Genomic DNA, 17,305 nt, shown 5'->3' with positions numbered 1-17,305 from the left:
TTCTTCCCAGTGAGATCCATCTGGCACCAACATTGTCATCTTTCCGGTACCAGGTTAAGACTTTTCTCTCCTCACAGCCATTTCACAGCATATGATAAGATTTGAAATGGGTCTTGGGATTTTTATTGTTTGTGCAAAATTGTTGTATATTTTTGTATGCCGATGTTTTTATATTACACTATTATATTGTATTTTTAGGGTTTAAATCTTTGAAAACTATCCAAGGAGCTTTGGCTATTGGGCAGAATAGAAATGTGATGAATGACTGATCTTGCCCACCAACTGTGGCTGCTGATCTTGCCAGTGCCGATCCCATTCTGGCCTTGGAGGCCAGAACACCGCCTGTCCCAGGTAGCCCAGTTCAGTTAGATTCTAACCTCAGTACCCAGTTCAGATCCTGGAATCCCTGGCCCTCCCAAGCCCACACACACAGCACTGAATCACACATCCAGCTGTACAGCAGCTTGAGTTGTTGATCAGTTGCAAAACTGCACTTATTGGGAAGAACTTTTCGCTTGTGTTTCCCAAAATGTGGAGACAGGTCAGAGTTATGAAATGAAATGAAATGAGAAATGAAAATGGGTGTAAAAATAGCTTTGCTTGCCATGGGGTATACACGTTTCTATTGTCCTGCTTTCACCTCTGGCCCAACAGGTTCTGCAGGTTTTTGAACAATCCTCACAATCCTGTTTGACCAGAGGCAGTGAGATAACTGTCCACTCCATGATACAAGCAGCCATCCATGCTCTTTCAAACTGTGGGAAAGCAGCTTCCACCCTGAAATGTATTTTCCTCTTGTTTTACCACCCCATCCCCGCTGCCCTCTTGGTTTTGTGGTCCACATTTCAGCAATAGCAACTTCTCCCCCTCTTACCCATGTCTTCCTTTAAACATTCAAAAAGGTATTTTGCCAGGTTAAACCTAAGTGATGTTTTCCCATTTTTCCTCAGCGATTTTTCTCCTGGGCCTTTCAGCAACTTCCCACTGTGCCCTGTCTGTGCTTGCTAACATTTCCAGGGACTTCGCATTTTCATCTCTTTCTGTGTCGTCATTCAGATCAGCTTGCAAAGAGCCGCTTTCCCTTTCTCCTCTGGCAGTGACCCAGCTGCAAGACAGCCAGCTCAGAAGGACCTCAGTGAAGGTCACACAGTGAGCTTCAGGGGGCACTGGGATGTCCAGGAGACCTGGGTGCAAGTCCCCCCTCGGGGATGCAGCTCGTCGAGTCCCTTGGGCAAGTCACTTTCTTTCTGCTCAGCCTACCTCTCAGGGTTGTTGTGATGATAAAAAGTGCCCAGGTACCAAGGATAAAATGGAGGGGGAGGAGCTGCGTGCAGCACCCTGAGTTCCTTGCAGGCACCGTGACATAGCAACATCGGTCTCCCCAGGCCGAAGCAGAAGCCTTGCTGTTCAGCACGGCCGGTGGCACGAGCTCCCACCCGGGACGGAGCTCCATGGGGCTGCCCTTCTCCAGCTCCCCCAAAAGGAGCCGCCCCAGCTGCATCCACGGTGGCTCCTTCCCTCAAATGACTCTCGCCAGTGAAAAGCACTCCTGCCCCTCTCTGCTTCTCGCCTGGGCTGTTCGCATCGCCACTGGGAAAGTACGGGGGGGTTAGCATGGAGCCCCACAACGACGCGGCGTCTCCGCAGAGCAGCCTGCGGGCGGGGGGAGTCCAGGAGTCACAGCTCAAGACACCTGGAGGGCCCCGGGCTGGAGGGCGCTGGTGTGAAGGCTGCACCGCTCTCCCTTCTCAGGAAGGCGGCTGGCCAGCACCACCCGAGGCGGTGCAGCTGAGCACCACTGGAGGCGCAGGCGGGGCCTGCTGCCCGCCACCCTGGTGGGCACCATCAGAGCCTCCTGAAGTGGCCAGGGCCCGAGAGCCTCCCCGCCTCAGGGCGATGCTTGTACCTGAGTCGCCCCCCGCTCCGTCCCTCGCCCTGAGCACATGCATGGGCAGTTACTGTTTTGTTTGGCTGGTGGTGGTGGTTGGCGCTGTTGCTGTTTTACCCCTTGTAATCTTTTTTCAGCACACGCACTTACTTCTGCAGCCCCCTGGGTTCCCCTGCGCATGCTTTCACCTCACTCTTGTGCATGGGTGGTGCTGTTTTGGCTGCATAATTCAGAAACAGGAGGACTCGCGCAGCAGCATTCTGCCAGCCTGGCTCTAAGGTGCTGAGCCAGTCGTGTGATCTGCTGGCGCACTGCCAGAGGAGCAGCCCAGGGCCACGCGATGAGTCTGCCTGAGGGGCAGAGTTGCGGTTTAGCATGCAGCCCCCAAAGTCTCTGTTGCTTAACCATGAAATTGTGAAAGTTCTCCTCCTGCAGATTTGCATTAAACCAAGGGATTTTAAAGAGCTTGCTTAGGGAGGATTGTTTCTAAAAAGCAACTGGTTTTAAGGAGAGGTTTAAGTATTCTTCTGCCTAATTTTTTGCATTAAGCACGTTTAATGTATAGAAGTGTTTTATCTTGTGTTTTATCTTGTTCATTTCGTATGGAAGGTCATTATAAGCCGCCTTTGTTGCAAGCCGCCTTGGGAGGGCTTCTGCCCTGAAAGGCGGCCAAGAAATATTTCAAATACATAAATAAATAACCCGTTTTTCCAAGGGATTGATGGATTTTGTAGAATCTGGTCCATCTGCATTTTGCAAATTGCCAGGTGCCTTTTGTTCTGTCGTTCACTCATTGGGGGAATCGGATTTTTTTCAATTTCCCAAATTTCCGCAAATTCACACTAGCAAAAATGCACAACCCCCCCCCCCCCAGACACACACAAATGGGGTCCACAGAATTCACGCAACTTGGGAAAAGCCAATCCACTGCAAAATCTGCAGGTTGGATTCATAAAAATCTGAACTCATTTGATTCTATTGCAAATATTTGTTTATTAAACCAGTTATTAAAAGTTGCTTTTAAAAATAACCTGGTTTAAAAATGAGAATTGAATTTAATATGCAGATCTCTATTACATCTTATGCTCATCTCTTACAACTGAATTCAAGCACATGGCATTAAACCTCACCTTTCTATGCAAAATTAAAAATGGGGAAAATATTTGACTTCTGAGGGCAAATGTTATAAATATAGTATAATGTCATGAATTTATTATTGTGGCAAATTAGGGATATTTTTTATTCTTTCAACTCCAGGTGGGCATTTCCTTTCAATTTCTAGGAGCCACATTCCTTTCCCCCATTCAGTGTCAGCCTGGATAGTTTTGGGAACCTGGTTGACAATCCAGCACATTTACCTCTGACTTGGATCATGGCCACTCTCTTTCGTCAAGGCAGTGGTCTTGCTAAGGTTCCTTGCTTGTGAACACAGAGCCCATCAGAAGTCCATTCCTTTCCCAGTGGCCCCCCTCAGCTCTAAAGCTAAACAGTAAAGGTCCACACTGACCACAAGATTTGACTCAGACCTCAATTTAATGCTTTGAGATATGGCCCGATTCTGCTCAGACCAATTTGGAGTATGTCCACTTTAACTCAGGCACCAAACCTGAGTTGAGATTTGGAAATCCAAGGCTATATGCCTCCCATGTACTATCATTCGAAATTAAAAATAACAACAGCTATACTTTTCCCCCTGGTTTGCCAGAGGTGAATAAACTTTGCAAGCACAGTAGCTCCTTAGGAATGGATTATGCTTGCCAAGTGTCATGAAGATAGATCGAACTGTTTTTAAGCTAAGCACCTTTATATTTTGATTTTTTTAAAGGAAACTGCCAATAACTTTTTTATTTCTAGGCAGAAGAGGGTGAAATTTTCAAGGATAGTTACTCCTTCTGAGGAGATAGAGCCAGCTGAGTTTCAGATGAACAGGTGCAGGAATTTATGTTCAAGAGCAGCCTTTACATTTTGAGGGTATCCAAAAGACATGCTAATCCGCCTCCATTTTTTGTGGGCAATTGTTATGAAAATGACAGATAGCATAGAGGAGGCCCTAACTAAGAAATCTGCAAAGTTTCAGAAGGGTAGGTGCAGCATTTTATGTGGAAGCGGAATCCTTAAATCTGGGGAAGCGGATGACTGCTTTCCTACCTTCCCCCTGTGTTTTATGGGAAATTTGTATGAAAATGGCACACATCGTAGAGGTGTCGCCAAGCAAGAAATCTGCAGAGTTTCAGAAGGATTGGTGCAGGGGCTTGGGAGTTATGATGACTAAAAACCAGTTGGAGGCTTTTTCCATAGTGAAGCCTGGTGGCATTGGAAGAATGGCCATCTCGCGGTCCCATCCTTGCCCTCCCCCAAAGCACAGTGATTGGAGCCCCTGGTAAAACATGCCCTAGGAGTAGAAGGTGGACCCGTCAATCATTCAACCCCCCTCCCTGACCCTCACTAGCATTTAAAGAAATGAAACCAAAAGACGCTATATTTTGAGACAGCTGTCTGCCTTTCCGAAGCTGAATTGTGAAGAAAGCCTTGTGTGGGATCCAGCTTCGGTCCTGGTCCTTTTGGAGGGAAGCCCACTGTTCCTCTGGAAGCACGTGAAATGGTCCAAAGGGGCCCAATTTGATTGGGCTTTGGATGAATCCAATACACAACCCTATTCAACAAATATCATGGTGTTGTGCAAAAGGACAGTGTGCCAGAGGACATGAGGTTTGGGATTCTGCTCCTGCATAGTGTACAGGCTGCATTCTCTTGCAAACCAATACCTGAGAGAAAGGGCAGAATGCAAGAATGATGGATGGATGGAGTTGTTTGAAGAATTCTAGCAACCACTTCATATACCTGGGTGTTCTGGGGTACTAGCACCCTTGCCCAGCCTGGCACCTCCAAATGCGTTGGACTGCAGCCCCCATGATTCCCAGCCAGCATGGCCAGTGATGGGACTTGAAGTCTGGAGGGCACCAGGTTGGGGAAAGTGGAGTTATTATTTCATTATTATTTATTACATTCCCACACCTCCCATAGCCGAAGCAGTCTCGGCGGTTTAAAAAAGAGGATGGCAAGCAAGGTGGAAACCAGTCATTTAAATCTTTCTTTTTTCTTGGTGAGTGAAACCATTATTTAAACCTCTGCTTAACATTGTCCTTGGTTAAATCCGCCCTCCCTTGGCCTGGAAGCATTTCTGGCTTGCCTGTCAGGCTGCCAGCACCCTCGTATCGCCTTGCGGTGCCTCCTCTACATCCAGAGCCCCCTGTCCACCCCCCATCTCTCTCTCGCCCCAGCTGGATCTCTCCCCCCCCCACTCCTCCTCTCCATCCATCAGCCCCCGATGACCACTGGACGGCTCCATTAAGTGCCAGCTCAGCAGCCCCTATATTTAGAAGTCTGGAGGAGAACGAGCCTTCTGGCTGCGGACAGCTCATAAATCCAGCTGCCGTCACAGAATCATGCTGCTTCTATTCTCTTATCTGGAATAAGATCCATAGGGACATTTTCAAGCGAGGAACGAGTGCCCAGGCCAGAGGGAGAACAGGATCAATGAGCCAGCCAGGAGACAGGGAAGGCATCGCTGCCCCTCCATCCGTGAGCCATGCCCTTTCCAGGATCACCACTGCCTTCTGATTTAGCCCTGTTCTTTTATTTTATTACATTTACATCCCACCTTTCTTCTGCATTAAGGAACCCAAGGCAGCTTCCGTAATCTCCTGTCCATTTTATCCTCACAACAACAACCCTGTGAGGTATGTTGGTCTGAGAGTTTGTGACTGGCTCAGAGCCACCCAGTCAGTGAGCTTCCATGGCTGCGTGGGGCTAGAACTCTGGTCTCCTGACTCCTAGTACAGCACTCTAGCCACTACACCACACTGTCTCAACAATTCTATGGGCCTCCCCCTCCCTATGCTTCCCATCTAGAGTGGTGGCCATGCCCCTGGGCTCGGACCACCACTACAGCACCTGGCTCACAGTTAGTGCTGGGTCAATGTCATACAGTAATGCTGGTTCTAGAAATGTTTGTAACTGCTCACTAAGTGTGATGTCCCCTGGCACTGAGGGGCTGCATTACCCCAAGGAAGACTCGGATTCAGACAGGTGACAGGTCGGCCCACTTTGGGGGAGTCCTCAGCACCCCTTTTGATACCTCCCCAGTCTGAGGACATCGCTGTCCCCTCCTCTGGCCCTGGGGACGACTGCCTGTCACACAGCCCCTCTGCTGGGGACCAGAGGGCATGATGGGGGTCGTGCATCCTCCACAATGGTCTTTCCTCCGTGGGTCTTCATAAAAACATCTTAAGACCACCCTGGCCCACCATGGTCAGCCAGGCACTTCTGGGGAGCCAGCAAGCTGGGCCATGAATGCAAGAGGTTGCTTGCCAGCAACTGGTACTGCATGGCAAACTGCCTCTGAGCCTGGAAGTTCCGGTTAGCCGCCATGGCTAGTAGCCATGAGCAATGTCTCCTCCCTGACAAATGTGTCTAATCCCCTTTTAATCCACAGAGCCATCACTCCCATCACTTTTTAATAGAGATTTGCGGGGGGGGGGGCACCCAGAGAGCAATGTCACTGAGCAGCTTCATATAGATATGGTAAGTTAAATAAATAAGGACAATGCTGTGGGAAGGCATTTCATAGAATCATAGAATAGTAGGGTTGGAAGGGGCCTGCAAGACCATCAAGTCCAACCCCCTACTCAATGCAGGAGTCCAAGTCAGAGCATCCCTGACAAGTGGCTGTCCAGCCTCATCCTGAATGCCTCCAGCGTGGAGGAGCCCATTACCCCCCTAGGTCACTGGTTCCATTGTTGTATTGCTCCAACACTCAGGAAGTTTCTCCTGATGTTCAGCCGGAATCTGGCTTCCTGTCACTTGAGCTCATTATTCTGTGTCCTGCACTCTGGGATGATCAAGAAAAGATCCTGGCCTTCCTCTCTGGGACACCCTTTCAAGTACTTGAAGAGCGCTATCCTATCTCCCCTCAGTCTTCTCTTCTCAAGGCTAAACATGCCCAGTTCTTCCAGTCTCTCTTCACAGGGCTTTGTTTCCGGTCCCCTGATCATCTTTGTTGCCCTCCTCTGAACCCTCTCCAGTTTGTCTGCATCCTTCTTAAAGTGTGGTGCCCAGAACTGGACACAGTACTCCAGATGAAGCCTAACCAGTGATTAGTAGAGGGGAACTAGGACTTCCCGTGATTCGGCCCAAGCTCAGAATCAACGTCCTCCGTGGATTCAGAGCGCCCATTAAGTTCAGTGGGGCTTATTCCCATAAGGGTTGCAGACTTACAGCGCGATCTTATGCCTACTCAGAAGTAAATCTCAGAAGTAAATCCCACTGACTTCAACGAGGCTTCCTCCCAAGTAAGTGTGCCTACTTGCAGGCTTACAGCACAGTCTTGGTCTACTCAGAAGGAAGTCTTAGCTTTCCTGGGGGCTGCGAGGAAACTGTACAGCACAGCGATGAAAACAAGACCCCCTGCCCCCCTGCTCCTTCGCACGCACACCAGGGAGGGAGGGAGGCACTCCTTTGATTCAAACCACATGTCTGCTGTGTAAAGGAGCCCATCCTGATCCCACAAAGAAACTGAAAGCAGAAAGCCCCGGAAAGGATGTGGGTTTTTTGCTTAATGTAGAGTCACCCTGGAAAGGGTGCAGTGATGCTCCCTGCAGTTGTTCCTTGTTTCTCCGTGGCCGAGTTCCCCACCCGGAGCACCCTCTTTGCCCCAGCATGCGGCATCTCCTCCTGCCCCCACTATGAGCAAAATATTGCAGAGCACTCAAATAATCAGACTTATGCACATTTGCATAAGTCCGATTGTCACTGATGTGCTCTAGAGAAATCAGACTGATGCAGAACACAAGCTGTGGCGGGGTGAACTTGCAGTCCTTGGGCCAGGTCAGCTCCCACCCTCCAGTGACTCCGCAGGAACCTTGTGGAACACCCTGCAGGCCCAGCGCCGCCGGAGGCCCAGGAGCAAGAGCCTGCAGGTACCTGTCAGCAGCCCCCGCCCCCCTTCGCCCCTTGCCTGCCTGCACCCTTCCCCTGCGCCTCCCTTCCGAGCGCCGCAGGGCCAGTCGTGTGGCCCTTGAGCTCCCCCTGCTGGCTTGGCTTCCCTTTCCCCTCTTGAGGACAGCGAGAAAGTCACACAGCCCCAACAGGGTGTCTGTGGGCTTGCTGCACTGCGCTTGGGGACCAGGGTGTGTGGATGAGCCAGAATGGGGAGGACGTTTCAGGCGGCCCATCCCGAGCCGCATCGGGGCTGGGCAGCCACAGAGATAGGGGGAGGGCAGGGTGCAGAATCCTAGACAGGGGCGGACTGGAGCTGGAGGCCAGGGGAGCAGGGCTGGGCATCGGAAGTCAGCCCTGGTCGGACACTGCATGGGCCATCCTGTTCTGCGGAGGCCTGAGGCTCAAGGGGGGAGCATAACAAGCTTACTGCACTCGAGGCTCGCTAGGAAGAGGAGGAACAGAAGAAGGGAGGCAAGCGAGAAGTGAGGAAGGGGGATCTGACAGGGATCTGACAGAGCTTCGGCTATTGGGCGGTATAGAAATAAATAAAATCAGGCCCCAGGAAGCGCCTCAGGGTCTTGCTCCTGGGGTCGTGAGGTGCTGGGCTTGCAGAATGGCCTGAATGGCGCCTTCCCACTCTACAATTCAGTAGGGTTCACTGGAGGGTACCAGCTGACCCGGCTGAAAGGCTGCAAACTCAGCCTGCCCGTGCTCATGCTTTGCAGCCCATTTTGCAAATTGGCCAGGGCCCCTCAAAGGACAGCTCCTCCAGGGAGCCAGTGCCTAACGCAGGGGGGCTCCAGGCTTCTGCGCGCTGCTGGTGCAACTTTCAACCATGCCTGCAGGGGGGAGGGGCCCTCGATGGGCGCTTTCCAGGGTCCTGATATGGTCCGTCTGAAGCGGAATGCCCCGTGCTACAGCCCCCGGGGACTGACTGGCCTTACTCGATGCGACTGCTCGCTGATGCCACTCTGCCGCGGTGACTTTGCACCCTGCATTTTACCCGAGACTCTACCTGATTGTGCACCTGCCAGCTTCTGTAAGGTTGGGGAAATGGAGAAGGCTGGAGAGTGTCTCCTATCAGGAAAGGTTACAACATCTGGGGCTCTTTAGCTTAGAAAAAAGACGGGGGGGGGGCTGACAGAGGTGCACAAAATTATGCATCTTGTGGAGGGAGACATTTTTCTCCCTCATAATACTATAACCCAACGGGGTCATCCCATGAAGCTGACTGGTGGTAGATTCAGGATAGATAAAAGGAAGTCCCTCCTCACCCAGTGCATAGTGAAACTATGGAATTCACTACTGTTAATTCGGTCCTGTTTAGCTTCAGGACCTATACCAACTGGGTTTCAGACACCCCAGTGGGTGACCAAGTCAGGTTCAAACAGGCAAACATCACCATAGACCCAGAGGTAAACTGAAATGCATTAAATGGTTTCCTTAAGAAAGTTACAAAAGAAAATTTGCATGGTGATTACATGAGCATAGTAACTGCAAAGCAGACACTACAAATGTTGCAAACAAAGGAGACAGTTAAGCTCCTAGCATTGTTTGTTTGGAGAACACACCTCTTCCTTAACACGTTCCTGTATGCTACTTATGTTTTAAAGCTGAAGTAGAACATGCCAAAGTTTCTAACTTCTCCTCCTGCACACTACTTGAATGCAAAAGCTGTGCTAAAACATTACTAGGTTCCTTGGGGCATGTGAAGGATTAAGCTTGGTACCTGTGTGGTTAATGGCATTTAAAAGGCTAATTTAATTTGGAGCTGAAAGAGTTTGGTTCTAAGATAAATATGTTTAGAAATAATTCCAAGTCCCATCTTCATGAAAGAGACTTAAGACCCATCCTCAGAGATGAGGCTAAGTCATGTCTTCAGAAATTATTCTAAGACCTAACCCTACAAAAAATTAGCCGAGAGCCTAAATGTTGAAGAAATCCACAGTGACCCGAATCCTGGTCCAGAGATTAAAGACGAGAGAGTGAAGTGAAGTGAAACAAAGAAGTAGCAGAAGTGGAAGCAGAGAAAGCTCTTGCTACCTAAGCCTTCATACATTGGTTCTGGCCATAGGTGGAGGTCTCAGATGGAACAACCCCCTTCCAATCAGAAATGACGTGCATGTATGATGGACTGCCCATCCACCAATCAGAAGGGAGATGTCTGTTTATCCCCCAACTATCTCACGTTTTACGTCCATGTGTTTCTAGTGTACTCATTAAAGGGTTGATTTTAACGTTTAAAAAAAATTCTCCAAAATTCCTCCATCTGGACGCGTTATCTTGATTGATGACTTCCTCCTGGTCGGGCCGGCCCAGGTTCTCTTGCCCCTCGAGTGAGGCGGCCCGCGCACGCTCACTCGGCTGTTTGCTCCCTCCCTCCCCCATTGCAGCCGCCACTGCCACCCCGAGCTCTGCTCGCCCTGCCCCGTCCACACGTGCAGGGAGCACCGGCGAGCCGCTTTTTTGCATACCAGCGGGAGCAGGGCTGGCCTGGGGCCAGGCTGTCCTTCTGCAGAACTTCTGCTGCGCCTCCATTTCTGTTGCGGGGGGGGGGGAGTTATGACACCTCGCAGAAGCTCTGCCGCTGGGCCACAATGTCAGAACAGCCATGCGGGCAGGAGCAAGCGGTCTGCCAGGCTATGGGGGGCGAGCCAGCGTGGGAGGCTGGGCGAGCGGCAGGCAGGCGGCAGGTGCAGCTGAGCTGGCAGGGAGGCCGCCCTGGGCCCTCCTGGCAGGGGCTGGGCGGGGGGAGGGGTGGCACAATTCGCCGCGCCTTCCACTCTGATGCCTGATGCAGGCCCGTGGCCCTGCGTGATGGCAGGGCTCCTGATGTGGCCCCTTTGAACTGATGGTCCTCTTTGGGCATCTCACGGGCATCTGCCCCATCTGTGCCCTCCCAGCCATCGTTGATGTTCCTGGAGTAACTTCCACACAAAAAGCATCCAGCAAGGGTGTTCCCAGTGCCCCTTGTCTTCGCAGGTGCACAGCGTGCGCTCATTGGCAGTCTTTGCTCAGAATCCATATCTGAGCCTGCGTCGAAGCCGCTCTTCGTATCTCCTCATCAGTAGCTACCAAGCCGTAAGTATCATAGCTGACTGGGACCTTGGGACACGGCCATACTTCACAGAGCTATTTCTTTCAGTGCCAACTTTTAAATGACTGTCACAGCATTCGGTTCAGGGGTGTGAAATGCCATCACATTAGTTCTTATAAGATCACACATTTGGGGTCTTCTTGCCCATGGGTCAGGGGTCCCCTCAAACAGAAGTCTGGAGTCTTCCAGGGGATCTTTCTGTAGGTTTTCTCCACAGCCCCTCTGTCAGACAGTGCAACCACCTTAAGGTCAGACCAATGCTTTGTCATTTGAGATAGTTCAAAGCAGCCTGAAGTAGCCCTGTCAATCTGCCACTGGCAATGTCATCTAACCCTTTCAGTGATGGAGTAACAACTACCACAGGATGTAGTGATGGCCACCCATTTGGATGGCATTAACATGGGATTAGACAGATTCAGGATGGAGGAGAAGGCTATCAATGGCTACCAGCCCTGATGGCTCTGTGCTGCCTCCAGGACGCCTATGTACACCAGTTGCTGGGGAACATGGGTGGGAGGGTGCTTTTGCACTCATGTCCTGTTCGTGGGTTTCCCATGGGGCATCTGGTTGGCCACTGTGTGAACAGAATGCTGGATGAGATGGACCCTTGGTCTGATCCAGCACGGCTCTTCTGATGTTCTTATGAGATATTGCTGGAGACCCATTTTCTGAGTCTGAAAATGATGGTATAGCGACATCCTCCAGCCAGGAGGCCATGGGAGGAGGTACGCAGCCCCCCCCCCCCCAGGTTCAGCATCCTGTAGCTCTTCTGTCTCTTCCTACAGGCCCTGCAGGGCCCTATTGTCAGGGACCATGACAATGCCTGACCAGTCCTCCTTTGAGGCTGGAGGGCTCATTGGGCCAGGGGAAGTTCAGTCTCTACACAATGATGAACTGTGAGTCTTTGGGAAGTTCCTGCTCACAGAGTCAAAGGGCCCAAGTTCTACCTCACAGGGGGGTTTGGTGGCAGGAAGCAGATGGGGTCCTGCGGTGACCGACTCATTATTCCCTGACACACACACACACACCCAGCACAAGACATCCACTAGGAGACTGAAATAGCCTTGCAGGCTCATATTTTGTCCCTGATTGATTGTGCCTGATGCCTCTTCCCAGGTCTCCCAGTTTGCTTCCAGGGCTGCCAAAGGTGAGGGCGTGCCCATGTCTGCTGGGTGGCAGGGGCGGGGGGGGGGATCCAGATGTTTGTTATATTTGCAGCCCAGTCTGTTACTCAGGTGGTTTCCCCAAGCGCTTGCCATCAGCAACGGATGGCTCATCATCTCCACAGGGCTTACAGTCTTAAGTGTAGTTTTCACTGCTCAGAGCATGAGGGGTGGGGTGAATTTTCTTCTAAGAGCTGTGGCTTCTGTGGGCCACAGCTGCTAAACAACTTCATTGTATGACATGAAATGACCCCTCTGAGCTCTTCCATTTCTCCATTGGCCTCCGTATGTCTCTTGAGTCAGGCCAGGCAATCAGGTGTCTCTGATATCACAGGAAACTGACTCATGCTGAGCCAAGTGTCGGTCCATCAAGGGCAGCACCCTCTAGACTGAATGGCAGTAGTTCTTCAGGTGCTCAGGTAGAGAAGGGTTTTCCCCATCACCTGCTACCTCTGCCTTCCCCAACCTGGTGCCCTTCAGATATGTTGGACTACACCTCTCAGCATCCCCCAACCAGCCGTGCATGCAGCTCAGCTGCTCCACCAGTCTCTTGCTCCCTGTCTCTTCCTGCAGTTAGTTAAGGACTGGGGAGCTGCCGTCTTATTCTCCCTTTAAATACGTATTTGAACATCCTTACCTGATCTCTCCTGATCTGTCTTCCACTTCCTCTCTGGCTTTTCCAGCAACGGATATATCCCTTCCACATTACAATGCAATTTGTAGCATAACAATATGTGATCAACAATGTCAGAGGGGTATTTTAAAACATAACGTTAGGCTCTTATTACTTCTAGGTTGGTTTTGTTTGTAGTTGGGTTGTTCACATTTATTTCTGGCTTTGTAAGAAATCTTGAAAATTCTGAGTAATATCTGTTTTTAAACCAACCTGTGTGGTGAGATGTGCCACTGTCTGTTGGGGATACGTTTGTGTGTGTGTGCGCGCGTGCACGTTCACACATACACCTGACATGTGTGCTACATTGTATGTGCAGACTGGAGGAACACTGGGCTACAACGGGCATGTAAAATTGCGTGCAGGAATGGAAAGTAAGGCTGTTGGAGGTTTTCCCAAACGTGTCTGCACTTTTCAAAGTGGCAGCTCTTGCTGTGAAACACACACCTCACAAAATCATGGTTGCAGCAGTCCATGGCACCGCTGTTCCACTGGGTTGCAATGAAATATTCTACTTCTTCATCTGTTGTTACCCCCTCTCTGCAGTCTTCAGTTTGGAAAGGCCACCCATAAGGAAACGAAAATTTGACGGTGACAGATAGCCTCTCACATGCCAGATGCAGAGCAATTGTCACGTTTGTCATTGATTCCTTGGCTCTCTGAGTCAGTTTTCCCCAGGGTGGCAGCAATGAGGCCTGGCAAAAGATCAGCCAGGCACAGAAGTAAGAGGATTCATGCGGACGCCTCTGGCACAGCCGCCGCTGCACTTCCCACCAGGAAGTCCTTCTCGGGACTAGGTAAACGGTCTCCGCTTCGAGGAGCACAGCAACAGTAGGACCGAAAGAAGTGGTGTTGCATGATGGAGAATGAAGAAAACAGCTGTGTCCAGAGCACACCTCTTGGCTCTGTCACCACAGGGGTTGGCACACTGCTACACCACCACTGGCACGCGTTTAACCACTTGCTGGCATTTGGGGATAGGTAGCTCTCAGGATCCACCTGTCGATTGCTCCCTTGCCAATGGCATGGCACTGCCCTGCCGTATTGTCACCTTGGACTGCTGACTGACCACACGGTGCTGCAAAAACATGCCTCTGGCTCATTGCTTCTGCCATCACATGGCACTGTTCATTTGGGATCACCAGGGCTCTGCCACTCTTTGTTTCCCTCCCCCCCCACCCCACCCCCACCCCACCCCCATTTTCCCATAACCCCTGTGCATCCTATATGCTCATCAGAGAATTTTCTGAGGTTTCTTGTCCCTCTGGAGGAGTGTATGCAGTTGTGCACACAAGCTGAATACCTCTTTGGTTTCAAGGAAGGCTGGATTGCCTGTTGCACCCCTGTCTGTGAGTGCACCACACACACACACACACACACACACACAGAATATGGGTGTTTGCATGGGCCCCCTGAGATCAGGGATCTGTTTATGTGTCAGGGAACATGGCATGATCAGTTCATACCCCATGGGCAGTTCCAGAGAGAAGGAAATAATTCTCCAGCCAGTATGTTCCATGCTACAGTCTATTTGATCCACATGCATGGAAAAGGACCATGTCTGTAGGTTCTTTGGGACTGGTGGTCTCCTGCCTGGCATGCTTCTGCCCTTTAGGGGTTTGCACTTTGCCACAAGAAGGTTTGACATTAAATAGCTGCCAACAGATCCAGGAATAGCCACTTCCCCTGGGATCCTTGAAGGCGACCATGCAGATGGCCCAGGAAGGGGGGAGAGACACTTTCTATTCTCATGAGCAGAAATTGTTCAGTATCCCACATCTTCCCGCATACAAAGCAGTGGCAAAGGGGACTAGTGGGGGAGGGGGAGATTTAATCCCCACTTAGTGGTTCTGGAAGCAAAAGGCTGCTCTTCGAAGGCGGGGGGGCGCTGATGCACCTGGTTCTCCGCAGCTCTGTGTCTGTGAGAAAGGGGTCCTGCCTTTGTGCCTGCAAACCTGGAAGAACAGCCTGGCAGCTTCAGGCAGCGCCCCAGCACCATCCTGCCCTCGCTCACCACAGCTGCAGGCGGTTTGGCCGAGCCAGCAGAAGGCTAACCCCACCGGCCCACCCCGGGCTGTCCACTGCTGGCCTCCATTTGGAACATCTGTCTGCTACTGCGCTTCTGAGCATCTGAGACGTGGCGATGAGGGGAGCTCGGGGGCCGGGGGTTAAATGCTTCCCAAGCGGGAGCCGCAGCGGTTTCTCTGGCGCGGGGAAGCACGCCATCTGCTGGTGATGAGGAGGCATTGCACCTGCATGCTTGGACCGGGCCGCTCCTTCCCTGCCCTCCTCTGCCATTGCCATTTTCATGAGAGTTGTGTTTTCATGTCTGCTCAAGGTTGAGGCACCCCGTAGGGGGCGTCTTCAAAAGGCTTTTTGCACTCGGACCCCCCCCCACCTCTACAACAATGGAACCCCTGACCTAGGGAGGTGGGGGGCTCTCCCACGCTGGAGGCATTCAAGACAAGGCTGGACAGCCATCTGTCAGGGATGCTCTAATTGGATTCCTGCATTGAGCAGGGGGTTGGACTCGATGGCCTTGCAGGCCCCTTCCAACCTGGCTCTTCAATGATTCGATGATTCTAGTTGCGAGGCCACACCTCACAAAGGAGAGCTCGGATGCTGCAAGATGCACCTACGGCTCTCTGTGGCTCTGGTGGCACAGTGCTGTGCACCTCTGAGCCCAGTTCCTTCCCCATATCAGCAGCGCCATTTGTGGAAACTGGCCTTTCAATTGCAGCAGCTGCTTCCCATGTAGCCGGCTGCATTCATTTACATTTGCAAGTTCAGCAGCAAGAAGAGAGCTGGAGACAGGGAAGTGCCCTCTTGCTGCTTCTGAAAGGGGCTTTAGCTCCAGATTGCGTTCCTGCCTGGCAGGCGTCGTCTCAAGTTCTTTGTGCCAGGTAACCACTTCCTTCTCCCAGAAACCACAGAAGAGGCTCCCTCACGTCAGCCCGGTGGGGAAAGGAACTCACAAAGCAAGATGCCAGCCAACCCCCCATCTTCTCTGCTGGCCCCAGACCCCTGGCCCACCCTGGCCCCTCCGCATTTCCAGGGTGGCTAGAGCCACCCCCGAGCGTGGGACTCTGGGCAGCTGGTCTGCTGGAGAGGATGCTCCCGAGGCTTCTCTTGCCAGCCCTTGCTCTCACTGAGCTCCAGGACAGCCCAGAGATGAACATTCAAAGCCCTTGGAGTGTGCGGAGGAGCAAAGGCACATTGCGGCTTCCCTCTGTTCTCTCCGTTACCAGTGCTGCGGGCTGTTCAGACCTGTTGAGACCCTCCACTACAGCTGCTCCCAAGCCCACCTGTGGGGGAGCAGGGCCTGCTTCTGGCTCATTGTCTCAGCTTCAGGGGGGGGGGGCGGTCTGAAGCTTCTTCCAACAATGTTCAGGCCAGATTCCTTTCCTCGGTGGTTCCCACAAACACATGAGCACCCCTTCCCGTGGATTCAGCCGTGGCCACAGGCTTGTCTGCTTCAGGCTAGCACCAGAATGCCCCCACCCCTGGTATCAGCACCAGCCCTTCTCCAGGAAGGCCAACATCCGCAGGCAACCCACAGCAAGCTTGGTGGTGGCCTCTTGCCCCTTTCACCACTTTCCCTGGTCCACCTTGTGCAAGGTGGTGAAAGGTGGATGCAGGCTGCGATACTTGGGCAGGGAAAGAGGGGTTGCTGATAGGCTTCATCATATCATAGAGATCTTATGGTGTCAAGTGGTACATCATCATTATTATTTAGTAAGAATAATATATGCCCAGTTCTCAGTTTTTTACAGCACCGCCACTCAACTCATTCCTGGGAGTTTTGTGGCAAAACCACCAGTCGTGCACATCCAAGTAGTGGAAAATTGGGGGCTGGCTGCCCAGTGAAGCAGTCGCACGAGCCCCTCCTCGCTCAGCCTACATCTTGTCACCTCAGAGGGGTCATGTGATCAGGAGGGCTGCCGCAGTGTCTCTGTTTCGGGCCTTGTTAACCCTCAGGAGAGGAAATGAACATGCCATGTAGGAGATGGGAGTGTGTGTGGGGGGCTCTACAGGGGTCTGTGCATGCCGTGACATGAGGTGCAATAGTCGCCCACTTCCCTCACCCTCCAGGCCTCTGAGAAACATCTGCTCTTTCCTTACAGAAACAAGAGAAGACCGGACCAAAAGACTTTTCCGCCACTACACGGTGGGCTCCTATGACAACTTCACTTCTCACAGGTAAGCTCCAGCGTCTGCCTCTAGAATCCTCCTCCTAGTGTTTATTGGCTGCCAGGAACCTCGCATTGCCATCCCAGGGGCATCTGTGAGGCAGGTGTGGGCCTGCGTGTGCGTGGGGGGGGGAGTGGAGGGGGGGGATTATGGCTCCTTCAAGGGAAGTCACACTTTTCAGATGCCACCAAGAAAATGGACTGTGACACATTTCACTGTGCTAGGACTTGCAGAGGTGTTTGCCTCATGCCAAGTTGAGGTGAGTAAATCTCCTTTAAAGTGTCTTATATCAA

General features: G+C 51.8%; 1 protein-coding gene across 5 annotated transcripts in view; it reads left to right on the top strand.

Moving 5' to 3' along the window:
- Nucleotides 1–17,305, top strand: part of SHANK3 (SH3 and multiple ankyrin repeat domains 3) — a 512,191-nt gene that overhangs the window by 364,485 nt on the left and 130,401 nt on the right. For all 5 annotated transcript variants that reach the window (XM_084808829.1, XM_084808827.1, XM_084808826.1 and 2 more), the window contains one exon: nt 16,946–17,021. In XM_084808829.1, the coding sequence (XP_084664955.1) occupies nt 16,946–17,021 (76 nt within the window). The remainder of the gene's footprint in view (nt 1–16,945; nt 17,022–17,305) is intronic.

The sequence above is a fragment of the Heloderma suspectum genome, chromosome 7, assembly GCF_057233095.1.
Source record: "Heloderma suspectum isolate Gila_16-S chromosome 7, 16-S_ref, whole genome shotgun sequence".
In the NCBI taxonomy this organism is placed as follows: domain Eukaryota; kingdom Metazoa; phylum Chordata; class Lepidosauria; order Squamata; family Helodermatidae; genus Heloderma; species Heloderma suspectum.
This window is presented reverse-complemented; position numbering and strand designations above follow the sequence as displayed.